Raw genomic sequence first — 26,186 nt, 5'->3', positions numbered from 1 at the left:
GCTCCCAAAACATATGTGCACCGTTGGTGGTAAGTTTATCATACTAAGTACATATGCGGTACTTGATTTGTTGTTGACAGCTGCTATGGGAATGTGTTCCAGACATCCATGCTGGTTGTCCATTTACTTGAGAAATCAGAGTACGTCTTCGGGGAATTAAAGAAACAGCAACATTGGTAGTTGGTTTAAAGGGACACCAACATTTTTTTATTTGAAATCTCACCTGTTTAAAAAAAATCACCTCCATGCAACCAAGCTAACAATCACTTTTCACCTGAGATGAGTTATAACCACCTGGAGGGGGAGTATAACCACAGGTGCCACTATTTTAAGTTATTTAGTATCTAGAACCATCTTTTAGATTGTGGATTGTGGTTCTGTGGGCCACAGAAGCGCAAATTCAGGCTGTTAAAGACAAAGTTGGAATTGTGAGCTGCAGATTTCCTGCTTCTATCTTTGGTTTTGCATTTCACCTTATAGAACTCAAGCTCATGTTACTTGAAACATGAGATTCTTATCTTTAATATAACACCAAAAGCTTGGTTCTAAGTACTATAAGGGTGTCTGTGAAGTGGTGCTCCTCATCAGCTTCTAAAATTGGAGGTGAAACTAAATAAAAACTCAGACAGCAATGACTCTTCTCAGCTCATTTTACATGACTTTGGAGGGTTCAATTGGTTAACTAGGCTTTTTTTATTGTCCGAAGTGTAGTCCTAGGCAAAAACAGACAGAAACCGATTTCTTCTAGATAGTAGGAGCTAGATAGAAAGTTCATATTCCTACTCTATCTACTAGATGGGGCAGCACCTATCAAATGAGCAAAATTTGGATCTGTTGAAAGGTCCTCTTCATTTATTACTCTGTAAATTTGTTATTATCTGCTTATCCACTACAAATGGTGCTTTTGCTGACAAATGCTAATCCTGCTTGATTCCTCATATAATGGTGGTCCCAGCTGCTTTTATGGTGGTATGGTGCTATTGGCTAAGAACTGCTAAGATATAATAAAAATTGAGATATTTTTGTATTGTAAAATATACCATTTAGCTCTACTCAAAAAAAGGGTAAATTGCTAAAAAATCCCAATGCAAATTAATTTTTGAGTCATTAATAAATTCTTAATTAAAATACAATTCAAACAGTTCAGTTTACCTTAAAAGGACCCTGTCATCAGCAATTAGCCTAATTAACCACTTCCAGTATGTTGTCAAACAGCATAACACCTTCTAATTTTTGTTTCTTTCCCGGCTTGGTGGCATCATCCGGATAATCAACTTTGAAGTGAGATGTAAATTGTTTGTATAAAGTCAAGGAGGCGGATAGTTTAACATTGAAGTCAAGGTGGGGAGCTCTTATCGCCTCCTCCACTGTGATTGACATCTTGGACATTATGAGATCTGGTTAGTGATGTCTCTGAATGCAGGACCATCAGTTACAGTGAAGGGGGCTTTCTGAGGAAGAGAGCATGACCGCAGTGTTAAAATCTCCACCTCCTTGACTTTATACAACAAGTTTACATCTCGCTGCTTGGCAACATACTGGTTATGGTTTATTAAGTTCTGCTGACAAGTTCCCTTTAAAGGAACTCTACCATTTGCCTTTATGCATTGTGAACCAAACATACCTTGAGCATGCTGTAACTACACTGATGCAGAAATATATCTTGTTTATGCATGCAGGCTGCCTTTCATAAACCCACGGAGCTCCCTGAGCTGGATGACTCATACACAGCTGTTAGGGGATGATGCAGCAATTGATTACTTCTGCCTGTCAGGGACAACACAGTGATGGCGTATTCTCGTCTTATGCTGGGCAGAACAAGGCTGAAGCAGTCCATAATTTGGGTGTGGAGAGCGCTGGGCTGCCACGGGAGTGACAGAGCCTCATTATCATAATTATATAATTGTTTTTTCAGCAAAACCACTCATTAAACAGATATGTTTCTGCATCAGATGGCAGATTTCCTTTAAGTTTTCATCCTGCAGTTAATTTTGAAAGTTAATTAGAATGTATCAAACATGAAAGATGCTGAATTTCTAACGTGTAAAACTGTTTTTTTTATCCTAAAAAGTGTTGGTCAATCTTGTGCTGCATTTTTTAATGTGACAACATGAGAACAGTATCGGTACCCTAGATAAAGATACATGGTTTGTACTGTCAGGGGTACAGGTGTGAAAATCCGCCTTCACTACCTGCTGCACTTTCACCTGAGATCAAGACGAATTTACATTACAAGAAAAATCTGCCTTTTCATCAGTCAAATGGTCTATAATAATTTAACATTTGTATTGTCTTGCTGACACTCCAGCAGAGAAAGGGTTCATAGATAATATGGCAAAAGGAGTGTCACCCACTGCTGCTATTAAGGCAGCCCTACAGCTACAATCAGTTGCTACACACATTTCCAGGATACTTATTTGCCCAGACAGATGTTGCGACAGAATTGCCTTGAACTGCAGTAAAAAATGTGATACAAACTAAGAACACACACCAACACGTACCTTTAGGAGCACAAATTGTCAAACAAAATGCAACAGTGACACAAAAGTGGCGCAAACACTTACTAAATACATGTGCAAGCTCCAAAGACACTTTTTTAGAGCAAACTTATGCAAAAAAAATGGCGCAAACGCAATTATATAGTAGTGGATTATAACATAGGTGGTTCGGGTGGTAGTCCTTGGCCACTCAAACCACAACCCAAATTTTATACTGAGAAGGACCTTCACCTAAGAAATCCTCTTACATCTATACCTGCTCTCAATACACATGTGTACATGAGCCATTTCAGGACCTTTTACAGTCCTGCAAAGATCCTGAAAGCACAGACTGAAAGCAGGCAAAAATGACACGTCCTCCATTCTCCAAGAAGCTTGATTCTAGTTCTAAGTGAATTGTAGAATTCCAGAATTGTAGGGGCTATAATATCCACGCTGCCCAGGCAGTTCCACTCTTGAATATATCTGGGCAATCTGGCAGATGTTTATACTACATATAAGGGATATTATGTATAAATGGGTGTTAGGTATAGATATTTAAAGTTAATCCTCTATTAGGTTAGACATGTAGCAGATCCTCCTAACTTTATCCCATTACCATGAAGACCACAGATCTCTTCTTATGGTGGAGGTGCCCACCTAGTCGGTGTAAATCGAGCCCTGGCAGCACGTGTTTATCTAGAAAGGGTTAAGGCTGGCAGAGCTGCTGCTTTCTGTATTCTTCTATTGTGTCTCCTGTAGGACGTGGATCAGATTAGTAATCAGAGGGTCCCCCCGCCCGTCTCCATCTGCAGCCTCCCCAGCATCAGACCTTCCCCCCTCCCTCCTCCACAGACACAGGATAAGAGGATGAGGTGCTCTGCCTGATCCCCGCAGCCTGATCATCTTCCACCCTGGGTGCAGGGACCTGCTATGGATGCTGAGTGTGTGGAGTGTGTGCCCTGTGTGCAGCCTGAGCTCCCCGCTGCAGAGGAGGAGGACCGCAGGGAGAGAGCTGATGAAACTGTGGGTGATGAGGAAGGAGGAGAGCAGCAGGATGTGCCCGACCCCGACTGCACAGAGACCCCTATACTGGGGGGCGATCAGAAAGGTAGGTGCCTGGTACGCATCTTCAGCCTTGATCTTGTTACTTCCTGTGAGGGGTCATTAAAATATAGTCTTTCTTTATTGCACCCTAGCAAAAATTATTAATTTATGGTCTTAAGAATATACATATATAGCTTTTACTATGCAAGAGCCGACACAAATCACAGTGTGATGCAGACTGAGCCATGCAGACTACCTGTAGATGCCACTACAACTTAGCCTGCCAGGGATGTGATGGTGAGCCCTGGGTACATACATGGTGGCTATTGCTGTGTGGCAATGAGGCAGGAATATTGCTTATTTGTCATGATTATTATTGAAGCCTGTATTCAACTCTACTAGAGACTGGTTAATATTTTGTTTTCATTTTTTTTTTTGTTTTCTGAAATAACTGATAGGATGTGTAGTACAAGTCCATGTCATCATGTTTACATCATATTAGGAATAACATTGCTAACGTGATTTTGTAATTCTATAAGAATGATCAGGTAATAATTAAATGACATAGCCCTCTTGTATTAGCAGGGTATGCATGTACACTGGTCGCATGTAGATTTCTTCCCCCACAAGAGGGGGTGGCATGGGAATAAATTGAACTAAATGGTCGACATTAGACACTTAAATAATAATGAGTTCTTAACATTTTAGAAAACATCTGACATCACAGTGACTTTAAAAGAAAGCCAAAGCAATGGCATGATCTGGTATAGGTGCATTATTCCCAGGCAAGCATACAAACAAGCACATTTTGATTAGATGGAAATAACCTTTTATGAATAAACTGGATAACCACTTTGAAGGTTATGTGCATCATTAAACACCCTGTGATGTGTCATTAATGAGAAACTGTCACCAGGTTTTACCTCTTTATTACTTTTACCCCAACTAGCTGCCCTCTCAGGTAGGGTATAAAATGTCATTTCTAGAATTCCCTCTATTATATGAAATTTTACCAGTTAACCTATATAAAATCTCACTGAAATTCAGGAAAATATGACTCTTCTCACCTCATTTTCATATGAGATGAGTGTAGTGGTTGCAGGGGTAGTGTAAATGCAGAAGCCCCTATTTTCTGTTCTGTAATACATAGAAACTGCTTTTTATTTATTAAAGGACACCTGTCATCAGGTCTGTGTCACTTGTCCTGTCACTACTACCTGTTGGAGCAGCTCACAAGGATCCCATCCCAACCTTTATCTAGTCATTTCATACATTATTCATTGTAAAATCATCTATTTTTTATCATGTAAATGAGGTTGGTCACATGGTCAGAGGCAGTGATGTCACCCCTGTTCCCCCTCCCCTCTCCTCCCCCTGCTCATGTCTGTGTGTAATGTATAGTAAAGCATGGCTAGTGTGTGCTGCATCCTCCTAATATACAGGTGAGAGACACAGACATCAGCTACACATGAATCTGACATGTTCTGCTGTAACATGGCTGCCTGGAGCTGCTGTATCTCTCCTATACACACACACAGACTGCAGGGGGCGTGGCCACCAGCACCAGGAAGCACATCATTATACAGCCTCACATCATTATACAGGCTGTCAGTCATGCACTGGGGGTGTGGCTGTGCCTCCCACTCATGAATAGAGTGGACAGCTTGAATATGCTAATGCTTCATTGGACATTTCACAGGTCATTTGCATACAGCTTTAGGACCTCATTGCTTAGGTTTACAGGCATGTAGAGGGACAATGAAGGGATAGAGGCAATGCTCTCTAATGGCAGTTTATGAAAATAGATTTAGTTTAGGGGGGTTATTTTGCATGACGGGTTCTCTTTAAGGAAAAGGATCTCATCTTTCAGATCACATTGGCTTTGGAAGCTACATAACCCAGGATACAGGTAGCCAAATTTGGAAATGCAAGTTGCAGATAAAGAACCAGGTCTCACATATTTTGTAACTGCCTGTATCTCCGGTTCAGTAGCTGACAGAACCATACATTTGATGGGATCTGAAACATGAAATTCTTATCTTTAATATGACACCAGCATGTTTCTAGGTACTATAGAATAGAATTAGCCCTGCAACCACTAAACTTGACTCATCTCATGTGAAAATAAGGTGAGAAGAGTCATATTTGCCTGACTTTGGAGGATATTTCTTTATGGGTAAATGGTTGAATAAACTTAGAAAAGACATTTTATACTATCTGAGGGTACTAGTAGTTTAGTGTGGTAAAACCTGGTGACAGGTTCCCTTTAGCAGATGTCATCAGCTTCTTTCTGAACTCTTTGCTAGTCACTGCTCACAGATATAATATATGGGAAAAAGGTTGTTGAAAAAGAAATATGGTATCTGCACTTTTGAATGTAGCTGACTTTATTAATTAAAATATTATAGAACTCAAATTATTTTTTATTGGTTTAAATAATTGTTAATTCCTTTTTTTTTAATTGTATTGTTCTTATAGATGTCATATGTGACTTTGAACAATCTGTCCAAACCCGCAAGGAATGGGTTCCCACTGTCTACTCCTGTTATGGGAAAGAACATTTCTGGTGTGCAGGGTATGAAATTATTATACAGGAATCCATTGAAGGCTATGGAGGAGTAATCTGGCCTGCAGTGAGTAACATATTTGTCAGAGATTTTTTATCTATTCTTGTTGTATTGTTTATTTAAATAATGTCGGTGCTAAATAGACACCAATGAAGTGTGGAGTTTTGATCATGTAATGCTACAAACAGATGAAGTTCTAAGTAACTATATCTTTGAGTGTGTTGTCAGTAGCAGCAGGACTGTAAAAAATACATTCATTTTCGAAGGAATGTAGCTGGATTTGGAGCACTTTACTGCAATGGTGTGTGAGGTCTCTTTCCTGAACACAGTGGGGCTCATTTACTAAGGGTCCACGGACTGCACATCATTGGAATATCTGACAATTTCCGATGTGCGCGGCATTTAGAAGGACTTTTTGTTGCACGCGATCGTATTCTGGCGCATCGACGGCGTCTTTCATGCGACACAAATCGGGGGTGGGCTGTCGGATGATTCAACGGATTCAGACAATGCGCAGGATTTAACATTCAAAATTGTGTTGCAAGCCTTGCACTTACATGCACCGGGAAGAAGAAGGTGAACTCTGGCGGACCTCAGCGGGGAAGCAACACATGCAGGAAATTGGACGCACGATCTTAGTGAATCGTGGCAGCTCCGAATCCTCGTTGGACAACGCACATCGGGGATCGTAACATGACGGGTAAGTAAATGTGCCCCAGTGTATCCCCTCCCTCTGCTGCTGTAGCAGGCTTCTGTTTAAAGGAAACCAACCACCTCCAAAACATAAAAAAAACCTATTAATACTCACCCCCACTCCTCTTCATCTTGATCCCGGAACGGTCAGTCTCTAGTCTAGACACGATGGGATCACCTAGAAAAGAAACTTATAATTAGCAGCACGGAGCACAGGGAAAAGATGTCTGGGGAATTGTGCTGCTTATTATGCACGCCCTCACCACCTCCCTCTCCCATGCTGGGAGCATGGGAGGGCAAGGTAATGTCACGAGAGAGATGTGAACTCACACTTATTGTGTGATGTCACCTCCCTCTCCCAACATGGGAAAAGGAGGTGCGGAAGCCTTCATAATTAGCAGCCCAAAGCCCCGGACATCTTGTCCTTGTGCTTCGTGTGGCTAATTATGACTTTTCTAGGTGATCCCAGCATGTCAAGACTACCGAAAGACAGTGCCAGGATTAAGAGGAAGAGGAGCAGGGGTGATTATTAATAGGTTTTTATGTTTTAGAGTTGCTTGGTTTCTTTTAAATGTTACAGCACTCAGAATAGAAGTGGCTGTGGTGAGTTTAGTGAAGAGGTCTCACACACCAGTATACCAGAATACAGCTACAATCCTGGAATTTAAATGCATTTTTCACAGTCCTGCTGCTACTAACAACACACACAAAGGTATGATTAAACAGATACCTAACACTGTCTGCAGCTTTGTATGGTCAAAATGTCTGACAGATTCTATTTATGCCCTTGTAGTCCAACAGCTTAAAGATCTAAAATAAAATTTTATACAGTGAGGTCTTCATTAAACTTGGAGGAACTTAATAAACTCTTAAAACCCTCCAATGTGCAGAAATTATTGACAGCAGATTAAAATTTAGTGGTGATCTGTGGGACCGCGTGTTTTATAGTGAGTTGTGATTATCTTATAATATGACTAAATAGGGACCTTCCTAGGCCATTCAGATTTTTTCTTCTGCTACATATAAAGGTATGAAGACCTTCTTCCTCAATTCCCTCTACATTTCTTTTCATAATTGCCTGTAATAAAAAATCTGACACTCCTGTGGAGCCATCAGCCACATTCTTTCCCTCTCTTTAAAAGTTAAGACCTGTCAGCTTTCTATTGACACCCACAAATCACGAGTCAATGCCAGGACTGTACGAGCTGCATGTAACTGCCAAGGTGAAAAATCCGAAACAAATGTTCATTAGAAAGGTTTATATCAGTGATGGCGAACCTTTTACAGACAGAGTGCCCAAACTACATCCAAAATCCACTTATTTACCTTGAAGTGCCAGCATGGAATTTTATACAGTAACTTATTGCTACCTGTTCTTCCACATCTTTCAATTGTATCAGCCATCTGAGGCCACCAATACAGTTGACAGAAGGAAGGCAAATTCAAACTATCATTGTAGCTTCTTTCCAGGGTGTCTCTGTACAGGAAGAAATGGTGGGTCCAGCAAGATGACCCACAAAGATAATGCAGTTCTGTCAACACCTTCTTACTTTCCACGTAATTCCAAACAGCCAATAAAGTGTCACTTTAAAATAGCATTGAGATCAGCATCTCTTAAGTTCAGTGTTTGGTGAACTCTGTCCTTGGACAATGGCCCGAGTGCCAGCAAAAAGGGCGCCGAGTGCCACCTCTGGCACCCGTGCCATAGGTTCGCCACCACTGGTTTATATGATTTATTTCAGAAAACATAATAGAACATTTCAATTGATTTTCCAGCTGAGTAAAATACTTATGAACTCTTCTGTTCCCGCACCACTGGATAGCAAGAAGCAAATATAATACAAAGCTTATGATTCATTTTACTGGGGGCTTGAAATGCCAGGTTCCATCAACATGGGCATTCCAGCAGTGGTCGTCAGAATTCAATAAAATTAGAGCCAAATCTGACATTTCGCGGATAAAGTCATGTAGCTATGAATAAAGGGAAAAGGAAATAAAGAATATGCATTGATCATTACTATTTCCAGAAGCGGACATACTATATGTGCAGCCTGTACATTACTAAATAAGCCCAGTAGTTAAGAGGGCTTTCTTTGAGCAGCTCCTGCTGTCCATTAGATTGCTTAAAGGGGTTATCCACTTTCAGCAAATATTTGATATGGTTTGTGTAAGGAAAAGTTATCCAATTTTATACAATATACTTTCTGTATACAGGCAGTCCCCAGGTTACATACAAGATAGGGTCCATAGGTTTGTTCTTAAGTTGAATTTGTATGTAAGTCGGAACTGTATATTTTATAATGGTAGACCCAGACAAAAAAAGTTTTGCCCCAGTGACAATCGGAGTTTCAAATTTTTTGCTGTACTGGGACCAAGGATTATCAATAAAACTTCATTTCAGACACTTTACAGCTGATCATTGCAGTCTGGTGAAGATCTCTGGATGCTTTACTATAGTCCCAGAGTTCACAGTCGGCAGATGGGTCCGTCTTTAACTAGGGGTTGTCTGTAAGTCGGGTGTCCTTAAAGGGAACCTGTCACCAGGAGACCCATTTTTAGCACTCCCCCAGTCCCCACAGAGCATAGTACATACACTGCCAAAGTGTTTTTGAATTAAAAATAGGTTTTACAGAAAAAAAGATATGTTATATTGTACCTTTCATTAGCATGTGCTGTTATTCATATATTATATCATATAAAGGTCACATGTTTCCCAAGGGTGGGGGGAACTGCTCCTTTTCAGCCCCTCCCAATTGGCAACTGCCTAGTCACACAGCAGATGCTAATGAAAGGTACAATATAACATATCTTTTTTTCTGTAAAACCAATTTTTTATACAAAAACACTTTGGCAGTGTATGTACTATGCTCTGTGGGGACTGGGGGAGTGCTAAAAATGGGTTTCCTGGTGACAGGTTACCTTTAAGTAGGGCAACCGCCTGTACATGGTTTTCTAGATAACTGCTTGCTGTCCTGCTATAAAAACTTCAATTTTTTTTTCTAGTGAATGGAAATCTGACCATGTGAATTGATGGACGTGCAGGTGCACATCACATGGACATATTTCTATCCACTGGAAGTAAACAAAGAAGCTTTCTATAGCAGAACAGCAAGCAGAGCTCTAGAAAACCATGAGAAATTGATAAAATGAGTATATTGGAAAATTGGATAACTTTTCCTTAAACCATATCAAATATTTGCTAAAAGTGGACCACCCCTTTAAATTCAAAAACTATGTCAAGTTGTTAAAGAAAAAGGGGCCCATGGAGGGACATTTGCTTTGTCTTAAAATATTGAATTCCTAATCCTTTATTTCCACAACATGGGAAGTCAGGCATGTACTTGGACACCCTCATGCACATTTGATGTACTTTCAGATAGCAGAAAGGTGGTTATGTAAGTTGGGCAATCTAAGTGGACCCTGTACCAGCTTTATTGAGCCATGTGATTCTTTAGGGGCAAAATGGTGTTGGAGTTTCCTGATGCTCATATGCATACAGATACATAAATTTCCCCTTCTTTATTTGGATATACAGTGGTGGGCAAAAGTATTGGCACCCCTGCAATTCTGTCAGATAATACTCGTTTTCTTCCAGAAAATGATTGCAATTTTTTGGTATTAATATCTTCATTTATTTTGCTTGCAATGAAAAAACACAAGAGAATGAAAAAAAGTCACATCATTGATCATTTTACACAAAACTCCAGAAATGGGCCGGACAAAAATATTGGCATCCTCAGTCTAATACTTGGTAGCACAACCTTTAGACAAAATAACTGCAAACAACCGCTTCCAGTAACCATCAATGAGTTTCTTACAATGCTCTGCTGGAATTTCAGACTATTCATCTTTGTCAAACTTCTCCAGGTCCCTAAGATTTGAAGGAGCCTTCTCCAACTTACCATTTTGAGATCTCTCCACAGATGTTCTATGGGATTCGGGTCTGGACTCATTGCTGGCCATTTTACAAATCTCCAGTGCTTTCTCTCAATCAATTTTCTAGTGCTTTTTGAAGTGTGTTTTGGGTCCTGCTGGATGATCCATGACCTCTGAGGGAGACCCAGCTTTCTCACACTGGGCCTTACATTATGCTTCAAAATTTGTTGGTAGTCTTCAGACTTCATAATGCCATGCACACGGTCATGCAGTCCAGTGCCAGAGGCAGCAAAGCAACCCCAGGACATCAGGGAAACTCCACCATGTTTGACTGTAGGGACCATGTACTTTTTTTTTGAAGGTCTCTTTTTTTTCTGATGCCTTTTCCCAAAGAGCTCTACTTTTGTCTCATCTGACCAGAGAACATTCTCCCAAAACGTTTTAGCCTCTCTCAGGTAAGTTTTGGCAGTCAACTCCAGCCTGGCTTTTTTATGTTTCTGTGTAAGAAGTGGGGTCTTCCTGGATATCCTACCATACAGTCCCTTTTCATTCATTCACCGACGGATAGTACGGGTTGACACTGTTGTACCCTTGGACTGCAGGGCAGCTTGAACTTGTTTGGATGTTAGTCGAGGTTCTTTACCCACCATCCGCACAATCTTGTGTTGAAATCTCTTGTCAATTTTTCTTTTCCGTTCACATCTAGGGAGGATAGCCACAGTGCCATGGGCGTTACACTTCTTGATGACACTGCGCATGGTAGACACAGGAACATTCAGGTCTTTGGAGATGGACTTGTAGCCTTAAGATTACTCATGCTTCCTCACAATTTTGATTCTCAAGCAGTGGCGTAACTAGAGCCCACTGGGCCCCGGCACAAAATTCCTAATGGCCCCCCCCCCAATTATACCTAAAAAAACCCCTCAAAACCCTTTCTGCTAACCGACATTTCAGTGATTACATATTCTGCCCCCCACAATTAATTATTTAATATTCCCCCCCCCACAATGAATTATTTAATATCCCCCCCCACAATGAATTATTACATATTCTGCTCCCCACAATGAATTATTACATATTCTGTCCCCCCCACAATGAATTATTTAATATTCTCTCCCCCCACAATGAATTATTTAATATTCTCTCCCCCCACAATAAATTATTAAATATTCCGCCCCCCGCCACAATGAATTATTACATATTCTACCCCCACAATGAATTTTTACATATCCCCCCCCCCCCCGCACAATTAATTTTTACATCAAATTAATTATTATATACAATAAGCCCCTTTTACAACTGATTGATTAAAAAAAAAAACCCTGTACACTCACCTCTGGCAGCAGGTCCTGTGTCTTCGTTCTTCAGCCCGCGGCCAGACAGGAAGGGGTGCGCGGCAGCGTGATGACGTCATCACGCGGCCGCGCATCCTAGTTCATGGAGCGATGTGCGCCGGGGTGGTTTTCCCGCCACATCGCCCGGAAACGGCCACATCGAGAACTATACAGTGACGGGCAGGAGCTTCCTGTCCGGACGGACGGAGGCCCCTGCCCGACTGCCAGTGGCGTACCGACCGCTGTCGCCATTGATACCGCGGTCGGTACGCCACTGTTCTCAAGTCCTCAGACAGTTCTTTGTTTTTCTTTCTTTTCTCCATGCTCAATGTGGTACACACAAGGACACAGGACAGCGGTTGAGTCAACTTTAATCCATTTCAACTGGCTGCAAGTGTGATTTAGTTGCCACCTGTTAGGTGCCACAGGAAGGTTACAGGTGCTGTTAATAACACAACTTAGAGAAGCATCACATGATTTTTCAAACAGTGCCAATACTTTTGCCCACCCCCTTTTTTATGTTTGGTGTGGAATTATATCCAATTTGGCGTTTTGACAATTCTTTTTGTAGTTTTCCATTGAAGACAAATTAAATATAGATAATAATACCAAAGAATTTCTGATTGCAATAATTTTTTGGAAAAAACTGAGTATTATCTGACAGAATTGCGGGGTGCCAATACTTTTGGCCACCACTGTATACTGCACCTAATCCCAAAGTTTGACAGTTTTTCCAGTAGAGAAAAGCAAACAATCCATCAGAAGTGGGATGGTGAATGGAGACAACAGCTCATGACCATAGGGATTTAGGTACAAAGCACAGAGCACTTTCACCACGGTGCTACTAATAAGCTGTAGTTATCATAGTCATACACTCAGCCTGAAATCAGCATGTCTGTCATTACTGCATGCTGACAAGTATAACAGATATTCAGATGGGTAATGTTGCAAAGACAGTAACAAGCCGTGCACAGCATGTAACATTCTAGAACAGAAAGATAAGTGCTCAAAATTACAGAAGACCAGTGTGTATTACACAAACAATCTGAGCAATTACATTTTTATGACTCTAAGATACATCCATATAAAGAATAAAGGTGGCTTTCTCCCCTCCCCTCATAGAGCACAAAAGCAGTGCTTGGCTGAGCCATGGTCGCAGGTGCAATAAATGATTAAAATATTGGCAGACTGGATGATTGTCTGGGGCCCCAGGCATATTGGGGTCTATGACTACCAAAACCACCCACCCAAGTTTGATACCGGCATGTAAAGTTAATAAAGAAAACTAACATATGTTTGCCAGCCTCCATTTATACAACAGTCCCTCAAGGATGTTAGACAGGTAATACTTATATTAACCTCTATATATGGTCACTGAATATTAACACCACTCTTATCCTATATATATATATATATATATATATATGTATAGCCGAGTACAACTATTCTTATAAGATATGAGTAGTAGCACTGTGCTACTATGCAGTGCTCATATAAACAGAGTAGTTGTAGTTAAAAGTTTCTATATTAAAGATGAGAGCAGTAGTAAATTCACAGAACAATGTGACAACTTGACCATGTCTATATGGGAACAATGAAATACTACTGTTTATATCCTGCATATATGAGCCCTTAAAAATATTTTTACTAGAGTACTTACAGAATATAGTATTTACATCCATTGTAATCTTAGTTCTGGATCTTAATCTATACACTTTGCTTGGTTCTGATACTATATGTATGTAGTAATCTTGGCTATGCTACTGTACCTATATAGTTAGCTTAGTTCCACTACCCCATCTGTTACCTTGGTTTGGTAACTTATTGATGTAGTAAGCTTGGATCTGGCGCTATATCGATGTAGTATGTTTGATTCTATTTTGTTTGATTGTTTATAGTACTATAGTTATTGACTTTAAATTCTCATCAGATGTTGGTAACAACCTATCCAATAGTAAAGAAATCAACTTATAGATGTCAATTAATTTTGTGTAATCATGACATATTACACAGGGAAAAAGTACTGAACACGTGAAGAGAGGTGCAAAAAAGCCATGGAAAGTCATGACAACAGCTGAAATCTATCAGTAACTAGAAAGCAATTCTACCACTTAGTGAAAAATAATATCAGCTTGTTCAACTGATGGCCTGTACAAAGCTTTATCAGTACCATGGTGCCACAAAAATGTGAAAAACCAGCAAACTGTTTTGTGTGAAAATCACCACACAAACAGCATATATAGGGCTGTAGCACTGATTATCCTAAGCTTACGTCCCCCCAGAAGTTAATTATTTTCACTGAATAAATTAAAGACTCTAAAAAATAACTTTTATTAGTATTGTTTAAAAAATGCCAAAATAACCTTGTAAAAGGATCAATAGAACAATTGGCCATTAGATGAGACCCATACACTTACTTTCTATTGGCCTCTCCTTTTAAATTGTATTTATGATATCCAGTACACCTATAGGGTAGGCTAACTTGTATTAACAACTAAAAACATAGGCCAATAGTATGAATGAAGACTATTCTAGTCTATAGACCCTGATAACCACCCTACGTGTTTCGGCGAGTTTCACCTCCTCAGGGGTGTTAATTTCACTCACAGTTTCTTTATGATCTAAAAATTCTTTTCAGGTCAGACTAGATTGAATTAACAGTGTATGACAAGAGGACGGATGATTTATGGTAGTATGTTTCTTACATTCATAACCCCTTCCTTCCCTGTCGCTTACAAAGGAGCCCACACTTAGACCATTTGCACCAAAATGCAGCCTATTCTGGCTATACACTCACCTGCCACTTTATTAGGTACACCTGTCCAACTGCTCGATAACACTTAATTTCTAATCAGCCAATCACATGGCGGCAACTCAGTGCATTTAGGCATGTAGACATGGTCAAGACAATCTCCTGCAGTTCAAACCGAGCATCAGTATGGGGAAGAAAGGTGATTTGAGTGCCTTTGAACGTGGCATGGTTGTTGGTGCCAGAAGGGCTGGTCTGAGTATTTCAGAAACTGCTGATCTACTGGGATTTTCACGCACAACCATCTCTAGGGATTACAGAGAATGGTCCGGAAAAGAAAAAACATCCAGTGAGCGGCGGTTCTGTGGGCGGAAATGCCTTGTTGATGCCAGAGGTCAGAAGAGAATGGGCAGACTAGTTCGAGCTGATAGAAAGGCAACAGTGACTCAAATCGCCACCCGTTACAACCAAGGTAGGCAGAAGAGCATCTCTGAACGCACAGTACGTCGAACTTTGAGGCAGATGGGCTACAGCAGCAGAAGACCACACCGGGTGCCACTCCTTTCAGCTAAGAACAGGAAACTGAGGCTACAATTTGCACAAGCTCATCGAAATTGGACAGTAGAATATTGGAAAAAACGTTGCCTGGTCTGATGAGTCTCGATTTCTGCTGCGACATTCGGATGGTAATGTCAGAATTTGGCATAAACAACATGAAAGCATGGATCCATCCTGCCTTGTATCAACGGTTCAGGCTGGTGGTGGTGGTGTCTTGGTGTGGGGAATATTTTCTTGGCACTCTTTGGGCCCCTTGGTACCAATTGAGCATTGTTGCAACGCCACAGCCTACCTGAGTATTGTTGCTGACCATGTCCATCCCTTTATGACCACAATGTACCCAACATCTGATGGCTACTTTCAGCAGGATAATGCGCTATGTCATAAAGCTGGAATCATCTCAGACTGGTTTCTTGAACATGACAATGAGTTCACTGTACTCAAATGGCCTCCACAGTCACCAGATCTTAATCCAATAGAGCATTTTTGGGATGTGGTGGAACGGGAGATTCGCATCATAGATGTGCAGCCGACAAATCTGCGGCAACTGTGTGATGCCATCATGTCCATATGGACCAAAATCTCTGAGGAATGCTTCCAGCACCTTCTGAAGGCGAAAGGGGGTCCAACCCGTTACCAGCATGGTGTACCTAATAAAGTGGCCGGTGAGTGTAGGTTCCTTTACATGTGCTTTTTTATTATTGTGAGCACTATGTATCTTTGCAGCATCATCACATCGTCACTTGAAGAAAAGTCCAGCATGTGATATAATAACATCAATCAGCAACATCACTGACTGCAACGGAGCAATCTTTGTGATTGTAATGACCCAATATTATGCAACCGTAGAGTGGGTCATATGGAGTAGGGTGTGATTAATAAACCCAGAAACCCTAAAAGCTTGGATCACACTTTCTCAGCCTTGATACAATGGCATATAATCACTGATGTTATTATATCACATGCTAGACCAATCTTAACCCCTTAAGGACGCAGGGTTTTTTTGCTCATTTCTCGCTCTCCACCTTCAAAAATCCATAACTTTTTCATTTTTACGTGTACAGACCTGTGTGAGGGCTTATTTTGGGCGTAACCAATTTTACTTTCCCGTAATGTTATTTATTTTAACATGCCGTGTACTGCGAAGCTGAAAAAAAATTCCAAATGTGGAAAAATTGAAAAAAAACCTCACGTTCTTGTAGGCTCAGTTTTTACGACTTTGACAGCTGTGTGAGCTGTCATTTTTTGCTAAATGAGCCAACGGTTTCATTGCTACCATTTTGAGGTCTGTGCGACATTTTGATAATTTTTTATTCCATTTTTTATGTGATGTAAAAAGGTGTTAAAGTCGCATTTCGGACATTTGAGCGCAAATTCCAGTCTCGGAGGTCACCGATGGCCGTAACCGTTTTTATATTTTGATAGATCGGGCATTTTGGGACGCGGCAAAAGGGGAGCAATTTGAATTTTTAATATTTTATAAAATTTTTTTATTTTTTAAACTTTTTTTTTCTTTTTTTTTTCACTAATTCTTAGACCATCTAGGGTACATTAACCCTAGATGGTCAGATCGTTCCTACCATATACTGCAATACTTCTGTATTTCAATATATGGCATTTTTGCAGCTCATTCATTACAATGAGCCACTGGCCGCCGTCTTTTAAATGCCGCTGGCGACTTTGCCGGTGACAATGAAAGGTTTAATAGCCGCGATCGGTGCAAGCACCCACCGCGGGCATTAGCAGTGGGGGTTTGCTGCAATATGAAACAACCCCCACCCTTGTATGAAGAAGACTCAGCCCGTGAGCCCTCTTCATACATTCCCTATACCTCTGCGCCGTAGAGCTACGGCGCAGAGCGTTAAGGGGTTAAAGGACATGGTCACATACTGCAAAGATACAGGGTCTCCTGTGTACATCACAGAAGTGCCGCCTGGCCCGCCCGGAGGTGGGCATAAGCTTCGAAGGAATACTCAAATATCATCCGCATCATAATTTTTTGCTTGGACAACGGATCAGTAAAAATACAAGCCTATGTGAAAACACCCATAGAAATCAATGGCTATGTGAGGCATCCATGGAAATCACTGAACCACGGACGTGAAGAATAACGCCAATGTGTAAGAGCCTAAACTAGGAAATGTTAATATTACACAAGCTGTGCGGACTTACTGAGCAGTGCTAAAGAGCAATCTCTGAATGCATATTAGGTGCTGAAACATTATTAATCATGAAAGCCACAACATTTCATTTATTTATCATTTCACTCCACACTAGACAAATGATAATGGAATCCATTCAGCTAAAGAGCAGACAGCTATAGATATATAGCTACCACTTGTACATACAGGACTTTCATATGTGTACGCTACATGCATATAGTAAACACACTTTTACTCAGTGACCCAATTAATGAGCAGCAAGGCTAATTGACTTCTGGCCTAATAATTATTTTAATTGCATGCTTAGATATAGGACAGAAACAGTGGAAAAAAAAATCTCTCATCTTTTTTATAGATCAGAAATTAAAATCAGCTCAAAATGTTATTTCAAGAGTGACCTATTTTATATGATCAAAAATGTCGTTCTTTCATCCCTTATTATATCATATTTAGAAAAGTTATTTGTCAGTGGAAGGACTCATGCATATCGTTATATCTCAGTCTATATTTGCAATATATTTTGTGGTTGAAAATTTATCACAGCAACAGCAGTTACATACAAGGAACATTCCCTGCAATACAGTTATTTGGTGTGTGGTCAGTAGTGCTACAATAGAGCTGAAGGCGGGTTCAAATCGTTCTGAACCCGCCTGAGAACCTCTGTGTTGATAACTTTTGAACCACAAGAGATATTGCAAATCTGATTACAGCTATTACTTTCTGAGGCAATTCTGGTCTTCTTTGATATGCTACATGTCCACCTTCCTATTGGGAAAAAAAATTTGATTTGATTAAAGCTGGATTCACACTGCCGTTGTTATGTCTTATCTTTTTCTGGGGTATGGAGCGGTACGGTGACGCGTGTGTGCTGCACCGTACCGCTCCCCTAGGGCGCCGTGCGTCCATTGCCGTCTATGGGGGACGTATATCATCCCTATATACGTCCCCCATGTGGCAGTGTGAATGTAGGCTATGGGGAACGATTTTTTTTCACTTTCAAGATGGTGGACATGTTCCAGACATAGCCTAAAAGATAGACCCCCTCATCCATTGGTTGCTGGGGTATTCAGATATGTAATTTTCCCTTTTGTTTCCAGAATAAAAGGGTATCTTGGGACTTTTAACTCAACTCGTTTTAATAATGACAATATCATAGTAATTTTTTAAATTGTTCTAAAGATACAATATAAAAATAGTTTCTCTAATTTCAGGCAAAAGCATTATGCTACTTCCTTGAAGAAAACCAAGATGAATTTGATTTGAAAGACAAGAAGGTTCTGGAAATTGGCTCTGGAACTGGCTTGGTATCGATTGTCGCATGTGTCCTAGGTCTGTGATATAATAAGATAATGCATTATATAGTGTGCATATACTAACCGCAGACTAAATGCCAACTGTTTGTCACTGGAATGTTGTGGCTACCACGTGGACATAGTATGACACAGATTTCCTCTTCTAGGAGCGCATGTCATTGCAACCGACTTGCCCAGTACACTGGGGAATCTGAGATTTAATTTGTCAAGAAACACAAAAGGACGATGCTTGCATATTCCTGAAGCAAGAGAGCTGATATGGGGACATGATCTTCAAAGAAACTTTCAAAATGCTTGCGTCTTTGATTATATTCTTGCTGCCGATGTTGTCTACCATCACACCTGCCTTGATGATCTTCTCTACACAATGAAATATTTGTGCCAACCTAACACTCAGTTAATATGGGCAAATAAGTTCAGATTTAATACAGATTTAGAATTTTTATCAGATTTTAACAGCTCATTTGACACAGAAGTCCTGGCAGAGTACCCAGAGTTGGAAGTAAAAATCTTCAAAGCTACACAGAAAGTAAATTAAATGTTCATAGAACCCATTTAAACACTGGACCCTAGGATAGGGGGTATTCATTAAAACAGTATGCCAACATAATCCACTTTAGCCAGAGAAACACAATTGTGGTCAGTCCATAAATCCTAGATTGTGCAGTGGCTGGATTTCAACTGAACAGTGCAGAGCAAGGGACTCCGGGCATCAGTTTTCCATATGATGCATGGAGTCCCTTCTTCCAACTGCACCATTCTAAAATTTATGATTATAGTTTAGTGCTTTTGTTCTGTTTCATGCCTATCCTTGGCACCGATTCCAGTGAATGGGAGTCCTTGTATTATAGAGAAATATGAAGCAAGGATGCTTATAAATATAATTCTACAAATAACCTGTTAAATTGTCACAAAAAATGATGACATACAAGCAATTTGGTATACCAGAAGTAGCACCTGAATGAATAGTATTTCTACTGTCCCATAGAAAAATTTTGTACGTTGCATGACACATGTGGATCCCCAATGGAGGACATCAGACTCCAAACATTGTGATACAGCCGTGTCGGTTAAATGCATACTAGATACAGTACTTCACAAAAGTGAAGCAGCTCTCACATTTTTTTTAAATATTGAAGATATGACACTTTGATACAATAGAAGTAGCGAGTGTACAGCTTGGATAACAGTGTAAATTTGCTGTGCCCTCAAAATAACAACACACCAATAATATCTAAACTGCTGGAAACAAAAGTGTGTACACCCCTCTGTAAAAATGGCCAAATTGTACCCAATTTACCTCCATTGTGTCATGTATTTGTGTGTCACAGTGTGATAAATTTGGTGTTCTCACTCTCATACTAGTCACTGGCAGGTCAATATAGCACCTCATGGCGAATAACACTCCAAGGATCTGAAAACAAAAATAGTTACTCTATATAAAAATGGCCCAGTCAATAAGATGATTGCGAATACTTTGAAACTGAGTTGCAACATGACAGCCAAGACCACACAGCAGTTTAAGACCGGTTCCTCTCAGAGCAAGCCTTGCCATGGTTTACCAAAGAAGTTGAGTGCTTAGCATTCTATCCAGATGTTGTCCTCTCAAAATAGACATAAATGCTGCAAGTATTGCTGCAGAGGGTAAAGCCGTGTGGGGAGGGTCAGCATCCCAATGCTCAGACCATACATTTGCATCAAAGTGGTCTGCATGGTTGTCCCAAGGGAAAACCTCTTCTAAGGATGATGCACAAGAAAACCTGCACTTTGGTGAAGACAAGCAGACTAAGGGTTTGGATTACTAGAACCGTGTCCTGTGATCTGATGAGACAAAGATATACGTACGTGGTTCAGATGCTGCGAGGCGTGTTGCAACAACCAAATGAAAAGTACAAAAGACAAGTGTGTGGAAGTGGTTGAAGGTTCGTGAGAACTGCAGTTTGTGGGGAGCTACAGTTCATTAGGGAAACCACGAATGCCAATGTGTACATACTGAAACAGAGCATGATGCCCTCCCTTCTGGGGTATAGGGCAGTATTGAAAGATGATATACCCCAAACACTCCTGCAAGACGACTACCAAATTGCTTAAAAATTGCTTAAAAACCCTACTAGCATCTGTGGAGCACAAGATCAACAACCACCATCTCTGAGATGTAAACCTGGAGAAGTGGAAGAGGATTCAAGTGGGAACCTGTGAACTCCATGCCCAAAAGAGTAAGGGCCGTACTTGAAAATTATAGTGGCAACACAAAATGATTACATTTTGAGCACAATTTGGCAATTTGCACCAATGCGTTTGCAACTTTTGTTTGGTGGCATGGGTTTATACATTAATTGTTGTGATGAATAATTTTGAGGCTACATCAATTTTACACTATTATACAATCTGTGCATGGACTATTTTACATTTTATAAAAGTGTCATATCTTAAATGTTGTCCCATGAACAGATAAAATCTTTACAAAAATCTGAGGGATGTTCTCAGTTTTGTGAGGAACTCTATGTACAGAAGTAGAATTAAATGGTGCTCCATACCATAACCCCACTTGTAGGGAAAACAAATTGATATATAATGCAATCATGGTAGTGATGCAGCCAGAATCAAGATTTTTTTTTTGACTATGCGTTTTGTTTTTTTCATGTATGTCGCTCTACTCAAAATTGCAGCTCCAAATGCTTCTGGTGTAGCTAACTTAGTCACTGCAATGGACTTGAACAAAATGTTACTGAAGATGAATGATATGTAGGTACACAGGTTGTTGTGTAACACCCCTTACTCTAAAGCTGGAGTTCTTGTAGCAGAAGTATGATCCTTAAAAGTCAAGCCAACAGAAGTTTGTCCGCTTGCTTGGCTGATACAGAAGTTTGTGTTAGTTTGTCACTTCCGCACCCCTGATTCTATATTCACATCACTGTGGCTTGATTTTGGCCAATGTTTACATGTATTTCTTGGTAGGATCCAAAATTCTTTGTAAAATCTCAAAAATGTGTTTGTAGGACTGCTGTAATTTTTGACGAGTTAAGTTTCCTATACACAAGAACAGCGAGAAAGCATTATCTGTGTTAGGCCCCTTCCACACTTGCGTTGCAGATCACGTCAGAGTTTGATCAGGGTGCGATCAAGGTTTGGTCAGTGAAAAACTGTCATTTTTCAAAAGAGTGCAATCAGTTTTCAGTCAGAGTTTGTTCAGTGTCAGTTTTTCACGCACGTTTTCAATGCAATTTCAATGCGTTTTTCACTTGCAATGCAAGTGTCAAAAGCACGCGCAGAAAACACGTGTGAAAAACGCAAGTGTGAAAGGGGCCTTATACTGCTTACAGGTGGTATTCACAGGTATGCATTTACGTATGAGAAATATTGGAATAAAAGTTCAATCAACGCATTAACATGTAACAAACAATCATGAAGAGTAAAGTATATCAAACAATGTAAAATTAATAACATTCATATTAAGATGGAATCCCTAATATTTAACAGTGCAGAATGGCTCCTTACACATCAGGCTTTATCTGCTAGTGTGGCTTTCATCCAGAACTATTAGAGCTTTCCGCCTCCGGGACATGTTGTATATAAATAGGTCTGCACATGGTAAAGTACTTATAACAGCCGGTTATCTGTGTAATTCTTAGATTGTTTCATTATCAGTTTTCGGGCTCTCATTAGGTGGTAAGGTCAACAATGTGACAATATTTGGAGACAATCCAGTATATGACACATTGTTCTCAGTTTGTTTTCTATAAATGGTACAAAAACTTTAAAATTTTCTCATTAAAAATCTAAATGCTATGACTTAATATGCTTGGATAATTTGTTTTTTTAAAGGGGTTAACGCATTCATTAATGACCTGTCCTATCCTGTTAATCATTGGGTTTTTGTGGGCAAGACAGTTTTTAACAGTTGTGTGGAAAGATTCAGTTTTTTTCTTTTTATCTATTGGAATACACATAAGGAGTGATTGAGGACAGACTTCCCTGTATAAGTATGAATAGTCACCCAGAGTCAAACAGTCACCCAGAAAATGTTGTGTTTTCCATGAAAACTCATACTTTTATTTTTCAAATGAGTTACAAAATGAATATAAAATAGTCCAGACAATGTTTGGCCAGACAAGGTTTGAATTTTTTTTTTTTTTTTCCATTTAAACTTTTTTCCTTTAAACTTTGCCTTTCCCAAAAATGCTCCCTTTGCCAAAGGTCTGCAATACTGTAATTCCAGCAATCTAGCTGTAAATTTGCTAAGGTAATCTGGAGAAATTTCATCCCATGTTTCCAGAAGCCCCTCTCACCAGTTGGATTGGCTTAATGGGCATTCTTTGCCTACTATACTGTCAAGCTGCTCCCACAACAGCTCAATGGGGTTAAGGTCAGGTAACTGGGCTGGCCACTTCTGCCTGCTTCTTCACTGAATAGTTCATGCATAATTTGGAGCTGTTCTTTGGGTCATTGTTCGGCTGTAGGATGAAATTGACACCAAACACTTTCCACAGGGTATGACATGGTGTAAAATGGAGTGATAACCTTCCTTTTTCAAAATCGCTTTGACCTTGTAAAAAACTACCACTTTACCAGCACCAAAGCAACCCCAGACACCACCTCCACCATGCTTGATAGATGGCATCAGGCACTCTTCAAGTATCTTTTCAGTTGTTTTGGGTCTCACAAATGTTCTTCTGTGTGATTCAAGCACCTCACCTTAGATTCATCTGTCCAGAACACTTTTTTCTAATCTTCTGTCCAATGTCGTTGGTGGGTACAATTTATTGAAGCTGCCAGTTGACGACCTGTTAGTTATTTTTTTCTTAAACTAGAGACTCTAGTTTATTTGTATTGTTGCTTAGTTGTGCAGCACACCTCTTTATACCCCAGTTAGAGCCTGTTTGTGCTCTCCTCTAAAGGGATTAGTACACATTGTTGTAAGAAATCTTCAGTTTCTTGGCAATTTGTTGCATGGAATGACCTGGAATAGACTGTCGAGTTTCACATAAGTTTTTTTTTTCAAATTTGAAAGTTTCATAGAACATACAAATGTGCTGCTCCAGATTCTCAACCTGCTGAAAGGAATGTCAGTTTTATAGCTTCTCTAATCAGTTTTCAGCTGTGCTAGCATACTTGAACAATGGTTTTGAGGGTTTGTCTTTTCCGATTCATGTCAACTTTACTTTGGTATACAGTTTATAGGGTTAACAAAAGGACACTTTTTTTGCACACCATGGGGCAGATTTATCAAGCTGCCCAAGAGTAAAAATGTGCTTAGTTGCCCATGGCAAGCAATTACAACTCTCCTTTAAAATATTTATGAGCACTGGTAAAATGAAAGCTGAGCTGTACTTGGTTGCCATGGGCGCATTCTTACTCTAAAGGTAATCGTGGTGCAGATTTATCAAGCTGCCTATTTAGTGCTATATTTTAAGCAGTCAAGCAGGGTGGTTCATACACAAAACCTTTACTCATCATACTTCAAATATAATACTAAAGTAGAAGCATACAACATACACAATGCAATGTTGTTGCTTGTTCTTACTATGTATTAACCGATTTAAGCACTCACCAGTTGTTCTCAAAGGGTGGATCTCCCCAAGAGCAGTCATGCAGATTGAAGATGTTGATTTCAAATGCTATAGTTAGGCTAAATGTAAGATTATATAGTACTGGCTGCATATCACTGTTAGATCTCAGTATGCCAGGTACCACTGTACAGACACATGCCAAATTACCAAATTTTTAAGATGGTAGATCCAATTAATTAAACTTACACACAACTTTCTGCCAAACTACTTGCCAATGTCTCATGAAGAGAAAACTGAGGCAACAAAAGCGTGTTTAGGGTAGTAAGAGACACACTTATAGTAACCTACCTGCTGCCCTTTTAAGAACTTCTGAAATTGTAGTGATTATATTGTATGGTCAAAATCTAAAAAAGACCTATGGCTATGAAGTTTAACCAGGAGTCGTGAAGGGATGTATATGAGGTGTTGCTAAAGGCTGCTTTCATTTGTATTGTTTTTGATATATTTCCAACATGAATGTATCCTCATGTTCAGATGTTACATACCTCCAGCACAAACCTGATGTAGTACGTTGCTGTTGATGTGCAAAAGAAAAAAATAAACCACACACACAGGAACACCAGAGATACCAGGATCAGTTTGTAATTCATTTAATTAATGTAAAAAAAAAAATCTAGATACCAGAATTCGTTACATACGTCTTGTGTGCATGGTGGTTAATGTAATATTTTACATAATTCTGTTGATAAAGATATGTATAGCTTTACAGTATACCTGAATATATGGCACACCATTGTTGATATACAAGTTCTTGCTACTGCCTGAATAAACTTCTATACTGTCTACACTTGTAATCTCTTATTTCATGATAGCGTAAATGCAAACAGACTTTTAAAAGCAGAGCTTCTCAAAAGTAGGGGGGGCGGTATTTCCACAGAGGTCAAAACAAAAAGTCTGTCCATTTATTATAAAATTCATGTTAAAATAACGTTTGCTCATCTGTTGTAAATGAAAATTGCACTGTAATAAAAAAGGTAACCACTGATTATGGTGGAAACATGTATGTTGTGCCTCTACAGGGCCCTTCACGGTCGACTGTAATGATCTGGGACCAATAAATAAACTGACATTTCCTGAATGATTAAGGCATTGATAACCTAAACATAAAATGGTAAAATGCGCTGGCTGTAAAATCCTGCTGTTTAAAATACCAAACTAGGCATGCAAAAACCATACCCATCCAAATACCTCACACTATGAAGCACAGGGGGGAAGAGGCAGATAAATACACAGATTAACAGATGCCTTACATTAACAAACATGCCTTAAAAAAAACACAACTTTTGATATCCCCATTTATAAGACTTCTGTATAAAAAAGTTTTCGTTATGGGTGTGGTTTTAGAAAATGCTGTAATCTGGTGGATACATGACTGGGATCCAATTTTCTGTAAAAGATGCACAATGGGTCCATCCAAGTAACTTCATCAACTGTGTAAATATAAAAAGAAAAGAATATATGGTTAAACAAAGCATTTAAACCCTTACATTTATGATGATGGTACATGATGGTGGTGTACAGTCATGGCCAAAAGTTTTGAGAATGATAGAAATGTTAACTTTTACAAAGTCTACTGCATCAGGTTTTATAATGCCAATTTGCAAATACTTCAGAATGTTATAAAGAGTGATCAGCTTAACAGCTATTAATTGCAAAGTCAATATTTGCCTAGAAAATGAACTTTTTCCCCCAAAACACATTTCAACTTCATTGCAGGCCTGCCTCAAAAGGAGCAGCTAACATCATTTCAGTGATTGCTCCATTAACACGGGTGCGGGTGTTGATGAGGACAGGGCTGGAGATCAATCTGTCATGAGTAAGTAAGAATCACACCACTGGA

At 39.7% G+C, this 26,186-nt stretch overlaps 2 protein-coding genes across 3 annotated transcripts in view; one reads left to right on the top strand and one right to left on the bottom strand.

The window, feature by feature from the left end:
* Window positions 1–3,254: 3,254 nt before the first annotated feature.
* On the top strand, window positions 3,255–25,626 carry METTL21C (methyltransferase 21C, AARS1 lysine). Its single transcript, XM_072135519.1, has 4 exons — window positions 3,255–3,588; window positions 6,003–6,157; window positions 18,675–18,792; window positions 18,923–25,626. The coding sequence occupies exons 1-4, from the start codon at window positions 3,411–3,413 to the stop codon at window positions 19,312–19,314; spliced, it is 843 nt and encodes a 280-aa protein (XP_071991620.1). The 5' UTR covers window positions 3,255–3,410; the 3' UTR covers window positions 19,315–25,626.
* TPP2 (tripeptidyl peptidase 2) overlaps window positions 24,921–26,186 on the bottom strand; it is a 42,519-nt gene continuing 41,253 nt past the window's right edge. For both annotated transcript variants that reach the window (XM_072135514.1, XM_072135515.1), the window contains one exon: window positions 24,921–25,776. In XM_072135514.1, coding sequence (XP_071991615.1) covers window positions 25,687–25,776 — 90 coding nt within the window. In that variant the 3' untranslated portion in view covers window positions 24,921–25,686. The remainder of the gene's footprint in view (window positions 25,777–26,186) is intronic.

The sequence above is a fragment of the Engystomops pustulosus genome, chromosome 2 (assembly GCF_040894005.1).
Source record: "Engystomops pustulosus chromosome 2, aEngPut4.maternal, whole genome shotgun sequence".
NCBI classification, from domain to species: Eukaryota; Metazoa; Chordata; class Amphibia; order Anura; family Leptodactylidae; genus Engystomops; species Engystomops pustulosus.
The sequence above is the reverse complement of the archived record's forward strand: the minus strand, read 5'-3'. Positions and strand labels throughout refer to the sequence as shown.

Excerpts from the sequence above, each read along its gene's own strand:
- METTL21C (XM_072135519.1), top strand. The coding sequence starts at position 3,411 with ATGGATGCTGAGTGTGTGGAGTGTGTGCCCTGTGTGCAGCCTGAGCTC. Across the intron at positions 6,158-18,674 it reads GAGGAGTAATCTGGCCTGCA|GCAAAAGCATTATGCTACTT; the intron begins GTGAGTAACATA and ends CTCTAATTTCAG. Across the intron at positions 18,793-18,922 it reads GATTGTCGCATGTGTCCTAG|GAGCGCATGTCATTGCAACC; the intron begins GTCTGTGATATA and ends TTCCTCTTCTAG.